The sequence below is a fragment of the Passer montanus genome, unplaced genomic scaffold (assembly GCF_014805655.1).
Source record: "Passer montanus isolate IOZ18808 unplaced genomic scaffold, ASM1480565v1 scaffold37, whole genome shotgun sequence".
NCBI classification, from domain to species: domain Eukaryota; kingdom Metazoa; phylum Chordata; class Aves; order Passeriformes; family Passeridae; genus Passer; species Passer montanus.
In genome coordinates, this window is record NW_024368485.1 from 748635 (window position 1) to 770629 (window position 21995).

Below are 21995 nucleotides of genomic sequence, written 5' to 3' on the forward strand. Positions count from 1 at the left end.
ACAGTAAGTTTAGATTAGTTATTAGGACAAAATTCTTTACTGTGATAGTGGTGAGACACAGGCACAGGTTGCCCAGAGAAGTTGTGGCTGCCCATCCCTGGAAGTGTTCAAGGCCAGGCTGGATAAAGCAACCTACTTTAAAATGGCTGGTACTTCTCCACATAGACCTACTGCCCTCCCGTGGCTGCCAAGGAGCATCTCTGAAGCAGAAACTGAGATCGTGGACTGAGGGAAACAAAGAAAAATAACTCTATATTCAATTTACACCAAACCCCAGTTTGAGTTACAAGGAAGAGGAAAGCAAGCACAGTGGGATTAACTGGAAGTACCTATAAAGGCAAGAACAAAGAGCCTGAAGTCAGGTTTGATGAATCAGACCATGAGTATCAAATGAAAGCTGTGTGCTCCTGCAAGGACTATCCTGTTTCTGGTTTTTTCATTATGACTGTGATGCTTCTTGTGCATCCTCTGAGGACAGGGTTCATCTCCAGTCTTTGACACACGGCAGACACTTCAGCAAAACAACCCCAGACCTCCCACCAGAAGTTTCACTGGGGGGTTGCATTAGGCAGGCTCACCACTACATTTTTGTTCATGGACTTGGCTTCAGTCTTAGATGTTTAAGACTGATGTGTGCCCAAGCTACATGTGAGAGCAGATGCAATGAAACACTCATTTCAGACTGGAGAGGAGGGGTGAGTGTGACCAGGATCACACAGGAAAATGCCAACACATGGCACCTCCTATAGGACTTCAGATGCTGAGTGACACCAGCATCAAGAACAGTGTCACCTCAGTGTACCTGGCAGCCGTGCTGTTTCAGAGCATGCAGCAAGTTGACACTGGTGAATGAACACATCAGGCAGACAAATGCTTTGCTGATTCAAGCTGCCAGGTCACCGAGTCAGTATCTCATGTAGCAGCCAGCTAAGAGCAGGGTAAATCCTGCCCTCTGCATTTCACATCTTAGGCCATGCTGCACAATGTTAACATCACAAACAAAACTTCATGCACAGGTGAAAACATCCAAAGAGATGAGAAATCACTCCACGGAATTTTAAAATTTGCATGTCTGTGTGTATATGGACACACAAACACAAATATATATTTGTAGTAAATACATATGAACTTTTATACAATTATAACCACTCCAGTATATCCATGATATACTCCTTTCACTCACCAGGACAATACATTCTGTTGCACTGCCAGAATCTCTTGCTCAGTTACCTTTTAAATTAAAATTCTTGTAAGTTCTGCAGAATTGGTCAGTGGAAGGCCAGTCTTTGGCAAGCAGGTATCTGCAGAAAACCAGTGGTGATCCTTCCATATGTGAAGGGTTCCCTCCCAGTTTCCTTCAAGTATCAACTCTGCTTTCATAGAAATACAACCCTGATAAGCCAAGCAGGATTTTTCTTTCAGTATATACAAATAATTCATATCCTCTCTACACCATGCAATGCAAAAAGTAAAATCACATTTGCCAGTGATTCTAGTCTGATTTGGCCCCATAACTCTTTTAGTTAAAAAGAACAAACACAAACAAATAGAAAAAGCAATTCTCACATAAACCTTAAAAATCAGCAAACAAAGCTCTACTGATTTACATTTCCAAAGGAAATACCTTTTAGTAATAGTTAACTCTGCAGTTGTTAAATCCAAACATTGCAAATGTGAGAAATGAGGACAGAAAACTAACAAAGAGCAAGAGTTACTGACTTGTCCAGACTAAGACACACACACACCCCTTGTAAAAACACTTATGCACCTTTTAAAAATTAGTCTGAATTACCTGTAATGTCCTTGTTAATTATCAAAGCAGATGAGCTTGAACAGGTCTACTGGAAAAAGCACTACATAGAATTGTGTAATTCAAAGCCTTTGCTAAAAAGTATTTCTAGAAATTAAATTCTATGTCTCTCAAAGACATTTCATTATTCATGAATTCTCACATAATGTTACATTTACTGACACTGATCATCTGTCAAAGAAAACTGAGCTTGTTTGAGTAACAGACACAAGAAAAAAGAAAAGAAAAAATAAAATCACAGAACTTTGGCAACTATTTAAAAACTGACTCAAAGAGTAGAAACAAAATTCTTTTCAAAGGTGGACAGAACATAAAGGTTCAGTCTGTCCTATGTATTTTTTACTGACATCAAGCACTATGATTTTCATAATGAACTCACTTGAGGGTGTACAGCTATTCCTAAAAGTAATGTAACAACAGATTGAAGTTTGCACCCCAATATTTTGATACAAACTATGACTGGATATTTCCAAAAGAGTTCCTTTGACACTAAGTAGCTATTTTAAAATTTGTAATTAAAAAAATAATCTTTAAACAGTACAAAAACCTAGGTAAACCAAGTCTCAGTCAGTGTAAGAGAGGACCTGTTAATAAAGGGAAGGTAAATCCTCCTTTGGAGTAGTTACAATGCACAGAAATGAGACCAGAAACACAGGTAGTAAGTTACAGGTCTGATTTACTGGAGTTGTTCAGTCATTTCCACCTTAGGGTCACTTCAGGATTGTAGTAATGACCCAGAAAAATATTTCCTAAAAAATAAAATATTGGGAGGAGAGAGCAGTATCTGTTTCCACACACTGAGGATCTGATGTGCTGGAAGGGGCAGCCCTGCCTCCATCAGCTGCTTGCTGCACTGGTGGGTGTGCTCAGAGGCAGGAGCCTGATGTTCCAGCATCCCAGAAGTGACATCCTGTCTCAATCCCTCACAGCTCACCCTGTCTAACTAAGGACAGAATAAATGGGCCTTTGGGGCAATTTCAACAGATGCTGTGTGCACAGCAGCCAAAGGAGGAAGCTCAGCCTCATTTCTCTAATGGCTCACACACTGCTCTGTGCATGCTCCCAGCTGTGCTTTTCCAGTCACTTGCACCTCATGTTTGCACAACACTTCAAATGCATGAAGATTTAGAAATTCTAGACTATGGTAAAAGATGACTGGAGTTCCAGGGCTAAAACACCTTAGTTAGCTCCTGGAAGATCAGACCCCTCACCTCTCCAGTGTTCCATGCCACATACAGGTTTCTGTGCTCACAGCAGCCACTGTGCACATCAAATAAAATAAAAGTAACACTCTGACATCAGCAAGGAGCCAGGCTTTTCACCAAGAGTCCTGTGAAAAATCTCAGTTCAACATGTAACTATTAGATTTTTAGTACACGGCATGTCAAGGAATTAGTGTTTTCCTTACAAATATATGGCACTAAGTGTAAAAACTTTATGACCTGTTCCAAACATTGTACCATACTTCACAGCAAAGCTTGAAAAAGAATCCTCTAACTCCCACTTCTTCTAAATATACAGCTGGTGGGAGGCCAGGGTGTCCATGAACGGTCGCACGAGGTTGTCTGTCGAGAAGTAGAAGATCAAGCCAAAGGTGATGGAGATGGGAAGAGCAGGCAGTGCTTTCTTAAAAACAGCCAGTAGTAAAAGTGTTAGGCATAAAATCAGAGAGAAGAGAAGAGAACAAAAATCACAAGGAGATAATAGTAAGACAACCAGAAATACATCTGTCACCAACAAGCCAACATACAGATAATTATCTAAGTGCACTGTAGAGCACTGCAGACTGCCTGAGCTACCAGCAGCAGAATATGTAAGTGCCCACAGCTTTATCTTTCACACAAGTTGGCCAGGTTTCTCCTCAGCAATCTTGAGCACAGCTCCCTGCTGAGAAAGTGGTATAAACAGCAAATGCAGAGGTACAGCTCTCCCCGAGAGGTTAACTTCTTTACACATTATTTTACTCCTAGTTCTGTGCCATTATGAATGACGTACTGATCCAGCAGACAAAAGCACTTAAATCCTGGTGAACTGCACAGATAGGAGTTCCACTGAAGGTCCCTAATACTTGTAACACATTCCCAGTTTACATGGTCCCTTATGGTAAAAAAGAAAGAAAAACAAAAAAATCCCAAACCCAAAACCAAATCAAATATCCACTGCTGTTCTTTTGGCAGGATTGCTTATTACAATGGGTGAGTTCTGGTTTTACCTGGATAGCAGGCCAAGATCTGCTTTTTGGAGCATGTGAGGAAGCTATTGTATATTCTGGGTAGATACTGTGGCTAAGTACCTCTAGATTCCTTCTCTCATCACAGCCCTTTTTAATTCTTCCATGATGACAAAACTTCAAAGACACTGGGCTCCAAAAATATCTACTAGCTAAAGATCAGCAGACAGGATTTTTTAAACTTTTTCTTTTAAAATCAGTGTTTGTCAATTGCAAACTTGTTCAAAATCTACCTGAGCCTGTAGTTCTGTTCTTATTCTCTCATGGACCATATCTGGCCTACACCTGCTATTTAAATCTCATCTCCCTTTTGTGATGTGCTTACTGCTGGGAAACTGGGGGGACATTTTTGGGAACCAGAAAGCCACGTAGCAGCAAGTTTATGAAACTGCACAAGGAGATGGGGCAAATTCTAAGAGTACCATAAAAGACACATAATGGGGCATTTGGCCTCACAAGATGGATGACCAAGAACATTTCCCCCAGCAAAGGGAGCCCCCATGCTGGACTGCAGCATAAGGAATTTGGTGATCCTATGGGTTTCTCTGAGCTGTGGGGTCAGAAAGCTACACTAAACAGACTCCAGTGAAGGCAGCTCATTTCTAGTTTGCATGCTTTTTGATGCACAAACTTCACAAGAACAGCCACTTGCACTGTCCTTGGCATCTAAGTAGGAAAATAGGAGCCCAAGAAGGACACAGTAATTGATTTTCTTTTACATTCTAAAAATCCTGCTGTTGTCTTTCTGGTTAATTTCCATGAGGATGCTGAGGTAAACAGCAAGTGCACAGTAATTATTTTCCACTCAGGTGGAAGCTTAACAGTGTGTCTTCATCAGACCTGGCAGGACCAACTCTTTAGCAGCTACAGTATGTTAGTCATCTGTCCTTACTGATAATTTCCATGGATCTAAGTCTCCTTCCTTCTCATTTTTTCCAGTTTAAATAGTAGAATAAGATAGGTCCTCACCCTCTTATCTATCAGCTCCCCTTAGCATAACAGAGTTAACCTTTTCAACTGCACTTGCTAATCAGTGTGGAGTTCCTAATATTGACTCTTGTGGCTGGAGCAAACACACCAGCAGTTCCCTGGGGCTGTTTCACCCCCACCATATCCACGCTTGGCTCTGCTCTGATTAATCTGGATCATTCTGCTGCAGTGGCTGTCTAAGTCCTGGAGACAGAGTATTCCTAAATACCTAGCAGGCTACCTGGACTGATTCAGCAGTGCTCAGCTGCTGGTGCTTCTGGCAACACTTCTGTGCTGAACAGGGTGTGACAGAGCTTTTAAAAGCTGCTCACTTACTATGAGAATGGCTACAAAGCAGGCCAGTGTGGTATTCCAGTCTCCACTAGCTGTGGCAGCTGCTTTCCCAACAAGCACGCTGTAAAATATGAAGTCTCCAAGGCCCAGCTTCACACCCCCTGAAAGAAGTGGAAAAAGAAAACAAGTGTTAATTCTCAGCTTTCTGTTTTGCTTCCTCCTGAACAAATTCTTGTCTCCTAGGGGGCAGGTAAAGGTTCCTAGTCCTGGCTGCCAACCTGTACCCACACATTCCTGAGGAGGCTGAGACTTCCAGCCCCTCTTCCCACTAATTGCTTTGTTCTCCCTCATTCTCTGAGGTGCTTCCCTCCTTTACAAATGAACCAGCTGAGGAAGCACAAGGACAGAGAGGGACAGGAGTCAAGGGAAGAAGGAACTGTTTTAAACTGTACATGTAGCCAACAGATGTCACTGGAACCACAATCCCAGAACAGATTCTGCAGCAGCAAGAGGTTATACACAGCCAGACGCAAGATCTTCATTGTCCAGCAAGCACAACTGTTCAAATTAACTGTGATTAGACCAAACTAGGTAACAGAGTGTTAAGCACAAAAGGTAAAAATGTCAGGCTCTGACTACACTGAAAACAAGGTATAAAGCTTCCCTTACTTTCCTCCTCCTCAAGCTCCTCTAAAGAAGTGACGGAGCGGGTTGGAACAGGACTCCTCGTCTCTGACATCTGAGACTCTGCATGAGAAGGGCTCCTGAGGTGTTCTCTCCCATCCTCAGCTTGGTTCCACAAAAACAGGCCAGAAACAGGCCAAGAGTGGATTACAGAAAGAAAAAAGAAACACAAGAGACAGCTACATTTAGAACACGTTTTAGCCCATGAAATCCACACTCCTGTGAAGCTGCCCTGCAGTGGGTAAGCCCTTTGTCTCCTGGAGATGTGACCATCAGGACCAGCTGAAGCAGGGACATTTACTGGCTTTGAGAGAAATGTGTGTGTTATTGTTTGGAACAGTTGGAAGCGTGGGTGTTCACAGCTTCTCTGGCAGCCACCCAGGAGCTCGATGGCTTTAACGAGGGAGCACGTACACAGACATAACACTGCTCTGCACAGGCCACAGTGACAAGGCAAACCCACCCAAGTTAATTCCCACAGTGTTGTGTTACACCTCTGGGGTGGAGGTGCTCAGGTATTCCCTAACCAGTCATATAACCAAAATGGATGACTAAGAGGACTGCCATTTGTGAGAGAAGTCCTGAGTCACACTGACATTCTTGGAGCTGACTGTTCACATGTAGAAAGCAGACACATTTCCTTGTCCACAAATTTCACTTTTTTCCCCCCTTTGTTAAATCACATCTGACAGAGCCCTTGGCAGTACTTTTGGGAGCAGCCAGTCTGTGATATATGACTTTATGGGACAATTCCTATTTTTCAGAAGCTCCTACAAACTCTTCAGTCCATGTCAGTTTGACAGGTTGTTGCTGCTGCAGGTGCAAGCAGACTGTGATGTGGGACACAGAGTTCTACAGAGCATTCTGTACCCCTCAGCATGCAGTCTGTCCCTGCTCTGTGCCCCTTTTCACAGCAGGATTGTGTCCCTGCCGTTCCTTGGTGTGTCAGCTGCTTCATCCTGAAATAAGCAGCATGTTCAGTTATCAAACCTTTGCACACATTTATTGCCTTAACATTCCAAAGTACTGTAATCTCTGAAGTGCAACAGGACTAGATGGGAAATCCTCCCAAAACCACACGTAAAATTTTATTCAGCCACCTTCAAACTGTAGTTTAATTTGCATCTCAAGAAGACAAAAGCAAAGGCACCCAAATTACTGCAGAACCAGCTAAAATGTAAACTTGAATCACAAAAGCTACTGCTGGGTAACTGTCTTAACACAAGGCTTTACCCAAGGGAAAAGATATTTATTTTTTTAGCAGGGTGAGCCACAGAGCACTTACAGAGAGGTGCTCCATGGCACTGGTCTGAATGCAGCCCTGAAGTTCACCAGCTCATCAGTATTATATTTAGGAGCCTATGTTGTAATTTACCATGCCCAGTATGGAAAGATATAACTCCCCACGAGCTCACTTTCAGATTTGACTTCAATACACCAAAAAAGTGAGTTGAACAACACTTCTGTTTGATTTGTTGTTTATTTGTTTTTTTGGGGTTTTTTTTTTTAATAAAAGTGGCCTGAATACTGGAGCTTCCTACACTGTCTGCTCATCTTTGCTGCCAGTCCTAAGAGCAGGTTTATGAACATCACTGAGTTCTGCAAGTAACAACACTGAAAAAAAATTAATCCATCAGGATTTGGGGGCTTATGTTTACATTCAGTCTCAAATATATTCATTATTTCTGCAGGACAGTGCTCTGTATGGGAGAGGGACATGCAAACAAACCTGCATCCCATGTCTGCTGACTTGGTCCTCTTGCTGCTGTGTCTGGCTTTGCCATTCCAACTGTCCACATCATAGCAGCTGCAGGAAAGAAAGTAATTGGCTGCATAAAACATTGGCCACTATAGCTCAGAGGACATAAGTACTTAGCTGTCCCTAAAAATACAAACCCTTGGCCCTGTAAATGCCTCTAAAACACTCAGTTGGCTTCCCTAGGAACTGAAACAGCAAGGTGGAAGACCAAGGCAATGCATCCATTCAGTTTTTAAGAAAGTTCCAGGGCACAAGTAGCTAAGAGTCAATGTAATTTTCTCTGTGGATTAAAGAAAGCAAAATTCCAGAACTCGGGTCCTCAACTCCTTTGGTTTCTTCCTGATTTCTGGCTCTTCTCTTCCAAGAAAACAATTTCCCAGGGAATGATGCTAATAAAAAAGGTAACCAGAGGTTAACTAACACAGCTTGCTCGTTCTGCTAAAGGTACAAGTGAGGGATTACAGGAGCTGTCAGAATGCAAGTTTTCTCTCTGCCTGTTGTGGTTCCATCCTGTCAAAATATTGCATATTTCTGTTTTGGTTCCAATAGCAACTGATGTTTGGGGGTTTATTCTTGGGATCCTTAAATTGAAAAGGAATACAGACCATTCCAAAACCAGCAGAAGGGAACTCAAATCAGCTTTTTATTTAAGTGTGCATCACTCTCCCTGATTTTGTAGAAGCTAAGCTAAACAAAATAAGCCAAGGCAAACACAGTGCCTGCTTTTCCACTATGAGCTCAGCCAAGGTGATGTTTTTGCATGTAGAGGGAGCCACAGAATGTAGTCTTGCAATGGAGACACTGACATTCTGCACAAGAACTTTTTGTTCAGTGTTTATTATTTGCTGAACTGCATTCTCCTTTAGGGAAGCTCTTGTTTGTTAACTACAGCATGTGAAAGACTCCATCTACATCGTCTCAGGTCAGATTCTGTTAGAATCTCCTGTAAAAGGGAAGGCAGCTGAAGTGAACTGAGACTCTGCTTGGAACACATAAAAGCATTTATGTAACATTAAATGCTTGAAGAAAAAAAAAATCAGTCAGGTTGTAGGCATCCTCAGCTTAGCACCAAACATTTGGGAATAATCCTTCATCTTCCAAGTGATGTAATGAAAAAGTCACTGAGGTCCATGAAGCACCCAAGTTCAGGTCTCATGAGTGTTGAGTCTTCTGCCTTCCAACAATCTTAGGCATGTGGATACCTCTGGACAAGGGCACCAGACACTGTGGTAGTTAAAGAGCCCAGGAAAGCCAGGAGAGAGATGACTGATTCTGTTTGCAGAGCAATACTTGAATGGAGCCCTTTGCAAAGTGAGGAGCCAAACAATGAACAATAAAGGAAAAAAATATATATAAGCACTGGCATCTGTACAGGACAGAGGGCAAGAGGGGGCTGCAGGAAGCATGGAGCCTCATCACACGTTTGAAGTGTGTCTGTAAAGCATACACACAATGAATAAATGCATTGAGTGGGCATCACCTCATCACAGAACTTGGCAAACACTGCTGCCCACCTCACACAGGGTTTGTGTGCAGAAAAAAAAATACATATTCTGCACTATATTCATGAAAAGATTAGTCTGTTTCTGAACATCCAGCTTCACAAGGTAAGTGTGGGCTCCCTTTGGCTAATTAGAGTTAGCAACATTGTAACTGATAAACAAGGCCTTCTACAAATTCCAGAACATTCTTAAGGCAAGAAAGTAGCTAAGACAGTGCTCTTTGCTTTGACACAAACATAGACTTTCATCAGGCTAAAAACATTAACATTGTAATCTTACTCACAGGAATATATTAATGCAGGGAAAATGGGCTCATTTCTCTCCTGTGCAGTTTCTACCAGCATTCTCAGTGGCCCCTTGGGGCAGAGAACAGCCATCAAATCTGCAGAAAGAAAAGGACCAGTCTCATCTCAAACTGTCATGCATATTTTACATTCTTTATCTTTAAGATGTTCTCCCCCTAAATTTACATCTATCCATATAAACCAGATGATTTCCTGAATGGCACTTTCCACCACTTTGCATAACTCTAGCTGTTTTAAGTCCCTGAAATTGTTGCTCACTTAAAATACCATCTTCAAGCCTTAATGTAATAATAAGAGTGTTCACTGTGCTAATCCTATAAAAAGCCCCTTGAGAATACCACATGAGTTCTTTGAAAGCTGATGGCAGCATTTCACTGAGATGTTAAATTTAATTAGAGGAGGAGTGGGGGGTGCTTTGTTCACATTCCACAATCCATCACTACCTACACTGGCTCCGTGTTTCACATGCAGCCTTCAGTCCAGGACCTCTTTGCCTACCCTCTCTCCTCCATCACATCTCTCCTCCCTCTTGTTCTGCAGGTTCTCTTGAAACTTAGTACTCATACCAAAATCCAAGATGTCTTGATAACAATAAACAAAACCTGCAAGACTGTCAGGTCTGCTCCTGATAAAAATCCAGCCACCCCTACCATGCTGGGTGAGGTTCAGTCCTTCCCTGATTTGGTGATCCACTCTGACAGACCTGATTGAGGTACACTACCTACATGAACAATTAGCAAGAGACAAGGCAGGGAGTCAAATTAATTGACCATCTGGCACTTCCTAAAGCTTTTAGCACCATAAAGTTGTTTTTCTGAAGGACATACAGAGTCCTGAGGAGCCACACCTTGAGCGTCACAACCCAGACTTACCATAGATGGAGATTGCACCTAGAATCACCCATGCTGACCACTCAGGTAGATATTTAATGAACACCAATGCCATTAGAGCACTGATCATAATGAGATAAGCTTGCTGGAGCTGCAAGGGACCTTTCCAGTGGATGCAAATCATTCCAACAGCTCCAAAATTCCAGATGACTATGAACAGAGTGGGGTAATCCATGGCCACGTTGTATGTCTTCAATACTTCCCTGGAATACCACAAGAAAATTTAGCTAAGCAGTGAAAACAAGTGACATGCAAAGCATCCCCCTGGCTGTAGTTAAACAAAAAAGCCCCCAACAACACCAGGAGGAAGCAGAAGAGAGCAACTCTCATCATGAAAGGGGAACCTGCCCTTTGGCTGCTTGCTGCTCTGAGCTCTGTTCCTCCTGCCTGAGATGGATGTGCTGTGTTACAGACCACCATTCCACTGCCTTAGTCCTCAGTCCAACAGCCATTCCAAGGGTTTGAGCAGGCAGGATTTCAAGTCTAAAATGAGCATGGCTACATGACTGTCTGCAGCAAAGAAATCCTGTCAGTGTCATCCCACCAGGTGCAATGTGCTCACATTAAAAATGAAAATGTCTTAATAATAAATGTCACGCTCAAGTTAAAAGTTTCCTTTCACCTGAGCTGGGAGCTAAGGGAATGAGCTTGAAACAATATTGTGAAAGAAAAAAGACAAATCAGGAAAGTAACTTGGCACATGAAGTGCCTTTCCACATGCTTCTCAATGTATAATAATCCAGGGTCTCTGTACCACAAGATTCAGCCTGTTTATGTCATGTTCACAGTATCACTTCCCAGCAATTTTTGTAAAACTGAGCATTGTCTATTAAAGATCTTCTTGTCCAGTTTTTAAAAGAGAAAGCTGTCTTCTAACAACACTTAAATGTCCACTTGGAGAAGGGGAGACATTCCTTTTCTTGTTCAAAGTGGGAATTCTCAGCAAAGAGGTGCAGGAGCCCTGAACTGCCAGGTTACCTGCACCATTCCCGCTTACCCGAGGTATATGTAGGTAAAGAGGAAGAGCAGCATCAAGGAGGACAGGATCAGCCAGCCATGGATGAACTGTCAAGGGCAAGAAGAGACAGTGATTGCAGGTGCTGTTACCCCTGCACAGGTCACAGAACTGCAGCCCAACAGTCTCCTTCTGCACTCTTCTTCCAGTGTCCAAAGACCCTGCCTTCCCTACGGTCAGTGAAGGAGGAGGGACAGCCAGTTCCTCCCAGTTCTCCCACTTTCATTCTGTATTCTGTCCCTGAGCATTTTAGCTGGTCTGGGTTTATTTCAGTCTCTGGCCTAAGCATTTTCATGGGTATTCAGACTGGCTGCTAGCTCATACAGGTGAGCACATTCTTTCTGTTTGCTAGGAAGGAGGAGGGGTTTGCCCAAGGCTGTAAAATAAGCTCTGTCTTTGAGACAACTTTAAAAAGCAGGAATGGACAAAGCTCAAATGCTGGGCTGGTACCACATATGAGAACTCCCTGAGCACCATAGAACCTGAATGTGCCTTTCTCTCCAAGCCTTGTGCTCTTCTACCAGAGCTTCCATAGGCAGAAAAATACCAGCTCCCACAAAGCTTGTCTGAAATGTCTTAATAAAAGGCATTCTCAGTAAAGAGTACAACTTAGTCCATAAGTACAAATGGCAAAATATTTGGATCAGATGCAGAAGACTCAGACCTGAGTCTAAGTCTTTGTGTCACTAAGGGCCTGCCATTAGTGACAAAATAATAGCAAAGCCTATTTAGAGCCACAGCTCCATCACTACTGATGAAGAGTTCTGCACAGTGTGATTCCTGCTGTGCCCAAGATGAGATGAGCCAGTGCAGTGCCTGTGTCTCTCACTGCTGTGCAAGGCCCATTTGATCCCAGGCTCACAGCACAGAGATGGAAAAGGCTCTGGCATGGATGCTTTACCTTGTAGCAGCGATATTTATAGAGCAGCACTAGGAACACAGTCATTACAATGATGACACTGATCATCACAATGGTGTTCAACACCGAGTTCAAGAGACGCTGGCCCACAGATGGGGTGTCCTCACTGAAAGGGGTGTAGATCCTGCAGGATAAAGAAAAAGCCATATAAAGTACAGATATTCTCCTCTAACTATCTGTCCCAGATAAAACCAGACCTCTCTGTGTGTGGGAAAGAAAGGGAGGTAGAACTGCCAAGGACAGCAAACATGAGATGTAGGCTGGGCTCAGGTTAATTATCAACTAAAGATAGTGGTCTCTATCAAAAACACATTCTTACAGAGCAGCTGGGTTCCCAGGTGCTGTTCTGAAATGGGGGACACCCTTTCTTTCCACACTTGGTAGGAGAGTTTTGGACTCTTTTTATCCCTTCTCACCACCCTACACCCCTTCCCCCATTTTGTTTGCTTTGATTCAGCTCAAGGGACCACAGTCCCCCTTTCTCCATCCCATACGGAAGCAGCTACAGTCCCAGGAGACAGGCCCCAGAAGCCAGGCACTGTCAGCAAGAGCTGGATGGAATTATGTATCCACACCATGAGTCTTTAGGAACCAGAAATATCACCAGGAAATGAGACACTCATCCAAATGAACATGCTATTCTCTCATTGCTGCCAGCTAGTGAGTGAACAGTCTAGGAGTTCAGCCTGGGCCTTTTCTGCTGCAGAATGAAGCAGCAGAGTGTGTGTGTGGAGCAGGGGGTCCCACAGACTCAGGCTGTTTGCAGAGCCCACTTACAGCTGCCCGTTTTTCTCCGTATAGAAGCGCACTGACTTTATGGTGGCGACGACAACAATCATACAAAGGGTGACAGGCACAAAGAGCATGATTACATGCTTCGCTCCATATTTCAGTGTCAGTTCCTCCTCTTCATTTTCCAGGATGCTTTCTCTCACTGGAACACCTGAGCCAGACATTTCTCCACCAGCGATATTGTTTGGGCCACGGCTGCTGCCTGCTCGCCTCTTCTGAAAAGAAACATTTGCAAATGTGTAAGATGCTTCTTTTCTTTGTGCTCAAAGTTTGATTCCATCATATCTCACGAGGCTGCTGTAGGCCACCACAGCATAGCAGCTGAATCCTAACAGAAAGGTACCAAGTGAACAATACAATTAGAAATTCCATTAAATTCCATTGCAAACAGGTTGCAATAAACCAATTGGATTTTAAACCAAAAAACAATTGGTTTTTAAACTAAGGACCTCTTCAAATACACATATATAGACAGACACATGAACATGAAGGGCAAGATGCCCAGAACTAGACAGAATAAGTGTCATCTGAGGTGACAAAAGCTTGACGTGTTCCTCCTCTCTCAGCAATGCTGTGCTTGCTTTATCCTGCTGCTTTGCTGGCAGCTGGACTAGATTCTGTTCTAACATTAGCTGCATCTGACCAGAGCAGACAAGAAGGCTAAAAAGGATGTCCTGCAACAGTCATATGTGCATCAGGTCCTGATTAAAAGCCTGTATCTTTACCAAAAGGAAGGAAAAGGGAGGAGTACCTATAGAGATAAAAACGGGGGAAAAGAGTGGAGGAAATGGCAACAGGCAGTGCTGCTGCTGGCTGAGTGTGACACCAGGGAAACAACACCAAAGCCAATCCCAGAATCCAACCAGGAAGGAGGAATTGAGGGGTAGCAGGACTACTTCTGTCACCACAGCCCGTGAGGGACACACACCTACCCTGTGTGCCTGTGCTTCCCCTGCTTCTGAGGCTTGCAGGCCATCCTGGTAGGAGGGTACTGGAGGGCTCTCTGCAGACATCAGGGATGTTCTCTCATTGCAGGGCTCCTCCTCGCTGTCCGAGTTGTTCATGAACGTGATCATGGCCGCCTCCCAAGGCAGCACTCAGGAGGGCAAGCACTACCCAAGGCTGTGGGGACAAGCAGAGCAGAGGGGAAGAAAACAGTGAACACCACACTGCAAATAACTGGAAGTCTGAAGAGGATTTCAGCAGGGAGGCTCCAGCACAGCCTGCAGCTCCATCTCCTCCCAAGAGCAGATTTATCCTGCCCTCACCCAGGCGTGAAAATCCATTCAGTTCAAGTCACTGGGACTGCTGCAGGCACAGATATCAGCAAAATGCAGCACTAAAGAAACTTACTTTTTCTTTACCACAGCTTTCATGCTTGCTGCCTCTATTTCCCCTCTCCCATCAGTATACCTTACCTTCCACAAAGGACGTTTCTCAGTGCTCAGTGTTTGTTTGGTAGGGGCCAGACACATTTTCCCCTCACACCCTGGCTGCCTGTCAGGAAGCTCAGCTCTTACACAACACTCCCGTGAGCATCAGCAAGGAGCAGAAGTTTCTTAGTAACCTAATCAGGAGCCACATGCTGTCTTATGACTGTTTATTAACCAGAATAATTTTATTAGCAGTGCTTCTCTTTGCTGATGAAGAGGTTTGCATAGCAAGGGAAACACCTGTCTCCTTTTAGGAGAGCCACTTGTGGGTTTTTCCTTGTGCTGTCTTGTGATTAAAAGCAAAACTACTTGAATGGGCAAAAACACGGAGAATAAATGTGGAGGCTAGAAATGCTTGGCCTCTTTTCACCTATTCCTATGCAGAAAAGCAGGCAAAGCAGTGACAGAGTGCAGGAAGGAAAGGAACAGCTCTTCTTTCTAGACACCAGAGGGAGAAGGTGCACTGCCCTGAATATGGCAGAACAGCCTTAAAATCGGGATTTCAGGAAGTTATAAATGCAACTAATAGGAAAATTCCTTTTAGCATTTATTAAGTCAGCTTTAAAAAGCAAGTAATTAATTGCTTTTCTGATACTCAGCCACTTGTCCACAAGCAAAACCATACCTCTAATGTATTGTCAGAAGTTATACCTACCAGAAGAACTCTCCTCTACAGAACCTTACCCAAGTTCCTGTGTCTCAGGAAATAGAAGAGGAAGCTGAAGAAGCCACGTGATTTGGATACTTAAATCTGAATCATACATTCACAGCCCAACCAGCACACCCTGGCATCAGAGTACACACTTTGAAGATCTGTGAGATATTCTTGCTTCTCACTAAAGAAACTGAAATTCACTTTGGAGGAAAGAGGGAGGTGTAGGAGACCCCTCCTTTCTTTCACAGCCTCCTCAACACATCTGCACCTTCAAGAAATTTTAGAACATCAACTCAATCCACCCAAGTGAAACATTTTTCAAACATCTGCTCCTCCCCTGGCTTCTGTTGCTTTTTCATATCATTTTGTTCCTCCTTTGGTGATAAAAGTGGTACATTATGGGAAACAGAAGCAGGGTTAACCCTCACACCAGGCCTGTCAGCTTCATAGTAATCCCATGTTCTTACTGAGTGAGCTGCTTAGCACTTGTGTGCTTATTTCTTACAGACACCAAGGTCTCCTCTCTGGATTATTAACACGCTCTTTTGACTGAGCTCCTGAGGGCTCACAATTTACAGACTGTGCTCCAGTTCTAGGATTTAGGTCTTTAAAGAAGTCGGATCCACAGTCATTCAATCATGACATACTTCTGGATGAGGAACAGGATAAGTTATTCCTGCCACAGGATCTGTGACCTACAGGATTTAAATAACTCTCAAAACCTTCTGATCATGCCAGAGGCCAGGGAGGAAATAAATAAAGCTTTATTCACTGATAGTTTGGGACCAATATTTAAGTTTCAACAACCCAATCAAAATACTGAAGAACTTTTTCACACATTATTTAAGAAATCATTTTTGCTACATAAAGAGAGCAATTCTGCAGAGGACTTTGAAGGGACAGCCACTTAGCCTACTTTCAATACCCTAGTTATGCCCACTGGAGGAGTTAAACCAATAGCAAAACCACTGTGCCAATTACTAACCTTCATAGTTACATGGGAAGAAATAAACTCATGTTGAAATACAGCCAATTTTAAGGACATTTTCTCCTAGGCTCCCCCAACGAGGATATGGACATGCAAAGGTGCCATGATACTTCTGCTCAGCAAGCAGATCCAGACCTGAACAGAGCTTCACTGTCCCTTGTTTACACAGCCATGGTTCCAGTGAGGGTGGACACAAACCCACACCGAGGGATCCAAGACTTTACAGGAGCTCCAATGGCAGACACAAAGTCACAGCTGCCTTAAGATTGCCAGAGGGCTTGTCTCACCACCCTCCAACTCTCTGGTGCCAACACCAGGTGCTCATCAGCTGTGTCCTGCCTTTGAAAAGACAGTGAGGCAGCACTTTCCCTTTGCTGTCACAGAGCCAGGTCCAGCAGGGCAGGCCCTGAGAGTGGCTGTGGAGCAGCCCCAGTGGCAGAGCCCACACTGGGAACAGCGAGCACTGTGCATCCCCCTTCCAGCAGGAATGAGCCTCAAGGTGACAAGCCCTCTGCTCGCTGCCAGACAAGCAGCCCATCCTCACCTCAGGCCTGCAGAACCCTTGGCAGTGTGGCTTTGTGCCTCTTACCTAAGCAGGGGCCTTGAATATATGGTTTACAGGGGCAGGAACACTGGCTCTCCCCATCTGCCCCACCACAGACCCAGCAGGGATTTTGTCTAATGGCACTATTTATTGATCAGAGGTGCACTTTGAGCTGGCAGCGAGGCTGTGCTGGCTGCCTGAGGGAGCTGTGGTTTGAGCAATGTGTGCTCCAGGGGAGGAAGGACCAGCCTGGTCACTGTCACCCATGTACCCCTTTGGGCTGAGCAGAGAAAGAACAGAAAGCCAGGGACTTGCCTGACAAACAAAAAGGGAGACACAGGGCACCAGGCAGCTAAGACAGGGGTGTTACAGAGCCACACTGTTTTCTGGTCCCATTTCACTACTTAAACTAAGGAAAAGGGGCTTGTGGAAACAATTTCTGCCTGCCAAAAAGGATGCTGCATACACCACAGTGGAAAGGAAGGTAGCCTTCTTTCCTACTCAAACTCATGACAGCAAATATGTCTGTGCATATTGACTGTTTTTCTAGGCTGAGCTGAAAGAGGGAGAAGGACAGCTCAGGAATGGAAAACATGGAGCACTGAGAGAAATGTAAGCTGTATCTATGTTAACAGAAAGCTTTAGAGCATGATCTACCAAATACCTTAAACAACGTGCCAGGCCATTATCCAACTGAAGCACTAAGTTATATCAGGCAAGGTTCTCCTCTCTGCCTCTCAAACCACCAGGTCCCATTCAAAAAAAAAAATCATACAATGCTTAAGAGCAAAATGACCCAACTCTCAAAACTGCATGGAAAAAATATGAAAGAGGACAAAAAGTAGGCCAGTAGTAAGTGCTTCTTAGAAGAGCTGAGGTGGGAATACAATTACTCCTGCTTTACAGCAGTCTTGTGAATCCTGAAGGGAAGCAGGAGTCACCAATTCTCTTTTCAGATGTCCTTCATGCAAGAGACCTCTCTCCTCAACTCTGAAAAATCAGCTTTATGGATTTTGATTAAACTGGGCCGGTTCACTAACATTAAGATCTAGCCTCAGTTTGCCTTTTATTTTCATGCTGCAAACAATCTAAATCACATCGTCCATCACAAATAATACCTCTACAATATACAGCACAGAATAGCTGCTACAGCCTGGCAGAATACTTAATTATCCACTTGAGAGTTAAAATTCCTTCTTATCCATATTGTTCTCTTTGATGGCAATTAGATTAAGAAGTATGTATTTTCTTTGCTATATTTAGATCAAGAGAAAGCTTTGAGATGATACTGACAGCCTGATGCTCTCCTAAGTCTCGGCTGCAGCAACCACTGCTGTTGATAAATATGAAGAGAAGGAAATAAACTTAAGAAATCGGAAGTGGTGGGGCCAAAATTAGGAGGGAAGATTTCCATGCTCTTGCCAATGAATAAAGTCAGAATGGGTGTGCTGCTAAATGACAGGGGACTTGGAACACACCATCTCAAGAGTGCAAATACCACTCACTTTTAGCCCCAGAACACAAAAAAAAATAAAAATAAAAAAATACAAGATGGTCTGGGAAGCAGTAAAGATTTGTAGCTTTCTTTTTACACAGTGGCTGAACTAGCACTGCTTTCTCTTGCCCAAGAAAGGCACAAGGTGTAGCCCCAAAGGGCGATTCCGCTGGCAGAGCTGCAATCAGACCCTCCCCGAGGGGGTCAGAAGGAGGGTCAGGAGGATTGTCCTGCCAGCACCGAGCCCAAACACCCCATCAGCCATCTCCTTGTCACAGCACCAAGGCAGGACTGCCCAGAGCACCCAAACCTCAAAGCCTCACGCTTCCCGTGCGGGAGCAGCTTTGGCCCCAGTGCTGCCGAGGGCACCAGAGCCAGCAGCGGTGACACTCCGGGGACACCCAAGGACAGCTGTGCTGGGCTGCTGTGTCCCGGCAGGGTGGCGGCTTCTCCCGGGCCCGCCAGGGGACTCGGGCACACAGCGCGGCCGGGCTCCTCCCCGCGCATCCCGGGCGGACAACACTGAAGAAAAACGGGGAAAAAGCCCCAAGAGGAGCCCCAGCGCAGCAGGCAGAGGCTCTGCGGGAGGCCAGAGGGCTCCTGCTGCCATGCAGGTGCTCTCGCTCCCCAGCCGCCTTCTGAACGCTGAAAAACTCCGCCTGCCTCCGAAGGGGCGCCGGAGGCGCTCCCAGAGGAAAGCCGGGATGCGCCGCCACCGCCCCGGGGAAACAGGCACACAGGTATTCTAACACACGTACACACCAAACACGCATGGAAACATGTAACTTTTTATATCAGACGTGTAACTTTTTATATATAACATGCACCTATATGAGAACATACATTTGTATGTGTATATATACACACACACAGCAGGCAGTTCTGGGAGCGCGGCGACGCCGAGATACCGCGCGAACGCCGGCGGCTGGCCAGGCCCGGCCGGTCCCGTCCTGTCCCACTCATAGCCCGCAGCACCCTGACCCTGACCCTGACCCTGACCCTGACCCCGATCCCGATCCCGATCCCGATCCCGATCCCGATCCCGGTCCCGGTGCCGGTCCCGCGCCCCGGCCGGCCCCGCTGTTTACCTGCTCCCGGCACCGCACGCGCCCCCCGCCGCTCCCATTGGCTCCCGCCCCACCGCCGGCCGGGAGGGACGGCCGCGCTCGCCCATTCGCCGCCGCAGCCGTCGCTCAGAGGCTGTTCCCGCCTACGGGACGCTCTTCTCCAATAGAAGAGAAGAACGGGAAGGGGATCGGCCAATAGGACGGCGGCTGTCGCAGCCAGCCCGCTGGCGGCCTGTGAGGCGGCGGCGCCGCCATGGTGGGGCGGGTGCGCGCCGTGCCCCAGCCTCGGGTCATGAGGATTCCAGGGATGGCTGGAGCTGGAAGGGGCCGGGAAGGTCATCCAGGGCCAACCCCTTGCATGGCTCGGAGCCTCCCACTAAACCATGTTGCTCAAGGCCCTGGCCGGCATGTCCCTGAATGCTTCCAGGGATGGGGCATCCGCAGCTGCTCTGTGCCAGCTCCTCACCACCCTCACAGTACGGAACTTCCTCCTAATATCTAATGTATAATCGAAACCTACTCTCTTACAGTCTGAATCCATCTCCCCCTTGTCTTGTCACTAAATCCCCTTGTAAAAAGTCAGCTAATGTCTGTCTTGTAGACGCCTTTCAGGTATTGGAAGGCTTAAATGCACATCAACTTATCCCTTCTTCCCAACTATCCCAACCTCCCAAGTAAAATGATATGCAAACGTACAGATCCTGATGGAAATAAAAGGAGTAATAAATAGTAAGAGAGAAGTGTGGAAGAATAAACAGAAACCAGAGGAAAAGGCCAAAGAACAGTTCTGCTGGAATTGTCTGACCCCTACTCAGTACAGAGATCAGAGGGGTGAATAAGGAAAATTGCAATTTTGCCCTGTTTGCACTGGGTGTGGAGAGTTTGTATTTTCAGACTGTAAGCATTTTTGTTTAAAATTAAAAGAATAAAAAGGCATGATAGTAAGCGAGATAATCCAGTAAATAGATGAAATTGCTCTTCAGAAGAAAACAACTCCTGCCTCAGTTCCCATTGCTTCATCAAGCAGCAGCCAAGTGAAATTAAGATTCTGGCAGCTCTGTAGCACTTGCTCATCATCTGTGGGGGCAGAGACACGAACAGGAGTCATGGCAATTTCCCTCTGCTGCTGTTGTCATTTCAGGAAGAACCCCAGGCACAGACACGGGGAGATTCACACTCCTCTTTGCTCCATGCCACCCATGGTGATTCTGTATACAGAAGGAACGAAGAGTGAGATGGTAACGAAGGAGACACGAGGTACAAGCACTATAAATCATTGGGTAAAATGGAATCTTTTGCAGATTCCAAATCTTAAGTTGGCCATCACATTCTTTTCCCCAAAGTCCCTGCATGACATCAGTGACAAGTGATACACCTTCCTTGTACCCATAATTCTTATTTTGAACACTGCACACAGAACTAAGTTACATGGAAAATTCTTCAGAGTCCCGGAGAGCTGCCTATTTATTTTTTACCTTTGCCAAGATAAAGTCAGTCTGGAAAAATTGATAAACTCTGTGCCTGGCTGTGTTCTTCACTAGCCAAGAGCTCTTCACTATCAGAGCTCTTTGTAACAGGTTTCCCTCAAAGGCTGTGTCTGCCTTTGGTCTTTGTGCTGAGCTCTTGAGTTCCTTTTCACTGGATACTTGATCCAGCTGGAGATTTTTTTTAAATGGCAATTTTTCTGATGGATTGAATCCTTCACACATGTGAAGGATGCTGCTTTGTTAGGTTTAACATTAGGGGAAGGAATAATTTTGGCTTTACTCAGATTTTCCAAAACTGACAATGATTTTACTCCTCTTTACTTTTACATGGACCAAATGTATCTGACACAAATTTGGGATAATAGTAAAAATATTAATCTGTTTTACAACATTTTACAACTTCAAAGCCAAAGTGTTGACAGTCTGTGCTGCTGTGCACCTCACTGGCAGCTGTCAGTCCAGCTGAGCCTGCCATAGATCTGTGCAGGAGATAGGGAAATTGTTCTTAGGCTCCTTCTTCTAGGGGCTGAAGGGATGGGAACTGGTTTTACAAGCCCAGTTGCCCTTTTATTAGCAGCTTTAGAAGCTAAACTTGCAGCTTTTTGTATCTCTCAAAAGTGCTGCTCTGCTGTATGAAGGGCACACAGGTGCCTACTCTGGACTAAAATTTAGAGACAAACAAATTCCTTGCTTCTTTCCACATTCTCACTAGATCCTCCCTTTTTGCTCTCACCCTCATGGACAAATGCAAAGAGGTGTAGGTCTTGTGCAACCTAGCAAAGGGTTTTATGAAAAAAATAATGTACTTCAACCTTCATGGAAGCACAAGAGCATGGGTATGTAAAACCCAGCTGTCTTTCTCAGAATGCATATCCTGCCTGCCTCCTTTGTAGCATGAGGCAAAAATCTGTCTTAGCTCAGTGTTCCTCTTCTGTAGCCTAAAGTGGGTAATAGGAAGGCAAATAGTTGTTTTGACCTCTCCATCCATGAGTGCTACTTCCATGCTGCTTTCAGTCAGAATGCCTTTTCACATGTTTTTTCCCAGCTGCATCACATGAGAAGCATCTGACCTGGGAGCAAGTTAACAGGCTCTCTGAGCAAAGCCTTGCTCTGTGTGTTATGGACATCACAAATATTTCTGGGTTTTTTCTTTCTGT

General features: G+C 44.9%; 1 protein-coding gene across 1 annotated transcript; it reads right to left on the reverse strand.

Annotated features, from left to right (window-relative positions):
* Positions 1 to 1052: 1052 nt before the first annotated feature.
* Positions 1053 to 19445, reverse strand: PSEN2 (presenilin 2). The gene is made up of 11 exons (XM_039717050.1): positions 19373 to 19445; positions 14102 to 14291; positions 13155 to 13384; positions 12360 to 12501; positions 11441 to 11508; positions 10426 to 10646; positions 9532 to 9630; positions 7717 to 7794; positions 5973 to 6092; positions 5345 to 5464; positions 1053 to 3474 (listed from the first exon to the last, which is right to left on the reverse strand). The coding sequence occupies exons 2-11, from the start codon at positions 14243 to 14245 to the stop codon at positions 3320 to 3322; spliced, it is 1377 nt and encodes a 458-aa protein (XP_039572984.1). The 5' UTR covers positions 14246 to 14291; positions 19373 to 19445; the 3' UTR covers positions 1053 to 3319.
* Between the last annotated feature and the right edge of the window lie 2550 nt (positions 19446 to 21995).